This window comes from Pundamilia nyererei, unplaced genomic scaffold (genome assembly GCF_000239375.1).
Source record: "Pundamilia nyererei isolate P.nyererei 1_Seehausen unplaced genomic scaffold, PunNye1.0 scaffold00016, whole genome shotgun sequence".
Classification (NCBI taxonomy): Eukaryota; Metazoa; Chordata; class Actinopteri; order Cichliformes; family Cichlidae; genus Pundamilia; species Pundamilia nyererei.
This window is the reverse complement of record NW_005187417.1, coordinates 1,277,047-1,278,227: the sequence shown is the minus strand read 5'-3', so window position 1 is coordinate 1,278,227 and position 1,181 is coordinate 1,277,047. Positions and strand designations below refer to the sequence as shown.

Genomic DNA, 1,181 nt, shown 5'->3' with positions numbered 1-1,181 from the left:
AGCCCTATGACTATGCATATCTGCAGAAAGGCAAATAAATATCCTTTGAGATCTTTGTGAATGGAAGCATTTATGTTAGTTTGTGAATAATGAGTAGTGCATGAAATAAGAATGACCAAAATGTAGTATAAATAATATGAATATGCAAATAATGAACATGCAATTATGTACTGAAAGCTCAGTTTGCCTGAAAGTCACTGTGGTAAATTATGTTCAGTTACTACAATGCGGACACACCATTCAGTTAATAACAAAAGGAATTGTTGCCCCTTTGTCAGCTCTGTCTCTCTGATGTCTGACCTTGTAACTTAATAATCTGTACTTTATTAATCACATTCACTCAGTTAAGCAGTGGGCAGACACCAATCCAGTGCCTGGGGAGCAGTGTGTAGGGACAGCACCTTGCTCAGGGTAGCCGTTCAGTGGACTTGAACTCCCAACCTTCTGATCATGGGGTCACCGCTCTACCTACAGAGCTGTTTCTGCCCCCTATTTATTGCATTCATTGTTTCTTTCTGTTTCTCTGTCTTCCAGGATGATGCTGGCGTCTTTGGTCGTTTTAATCCTGATAGCGGTTTCCGGCTACAGTGCTCTGTTCTTCTGTTGCTTTGCCACAGATTACTATGGACTCTGGTTACAGACATACCATCGCAAAGACCTGACCTTTCTCAGAGTACTGGTAGGACACAGTCAGTGTGAAAATTTCTTTGATTTTTGCATATTCGTCACACTTTAGTGTTTCAGATCATCAGACAAATGTTTATATTAAAATACCCATGGCAAATATGTTTTTAAAAAAAAGAAATTAGGAAGGGGGCAAATACTTGTTAGATGAGTGTAAGCTCTGTCCCCAAAAGGCAATAGTAAGAAACTGTTTGTCTCATTTTCTTTTTTTCAGGTCCAAAATGGTTTGGCTGTCTACGCTACATGGACTTCTATCGCCTCTCTGATCAATTTCTCTGTAGTTCTCCACCTGTGGGGTGTGGATAAGAGCACGGCAGCAACTGCGTCACTGTGCATCCTGTTTGCAGAGGTGGTGGCATGGTAAGCTCTGATTGGATGAGGTTCAGGCACAGGGATGTGGGAGCTAACAAGAAATTACCTTGAAGATAATTTCTATGATCAGGGAGACAGAAGAAAGTCAAATATAGATTCACCAGTTAAATCTGATTTTTTTTTTT

At 40.3% G+C, this 1,181-nt stretch overlaps 1 protein-coding gene across 1 annotated transcript in view; it reads left to right on the top strand.

Moving 5' to 3' along the window:
* Nucleotides 1-1,075, top strand: part of LOC102203028 (uncharacterized) — a 9,476-nt gene extending 8,401 nt beyond the window's left edge. The window contains exons 5-6 of the mRNA XM_005725507.1: nucleotides 535-679; nucleotides 899-1,075. Of these exons, the coding sequence (XP_005725564.1) occupies nucleotides 535-679; nucleotides 899-1,048 (295 nt within the window). The 3' untranslated portion in view covers nucleotides 1,049-1,075. The remainder of the gene's footprint in view (nucleotides 1-534; nucleotides 680-898) is intronic.
* Nucleotides 1,076-1,181: the final 106 nt, after the last annotated feature.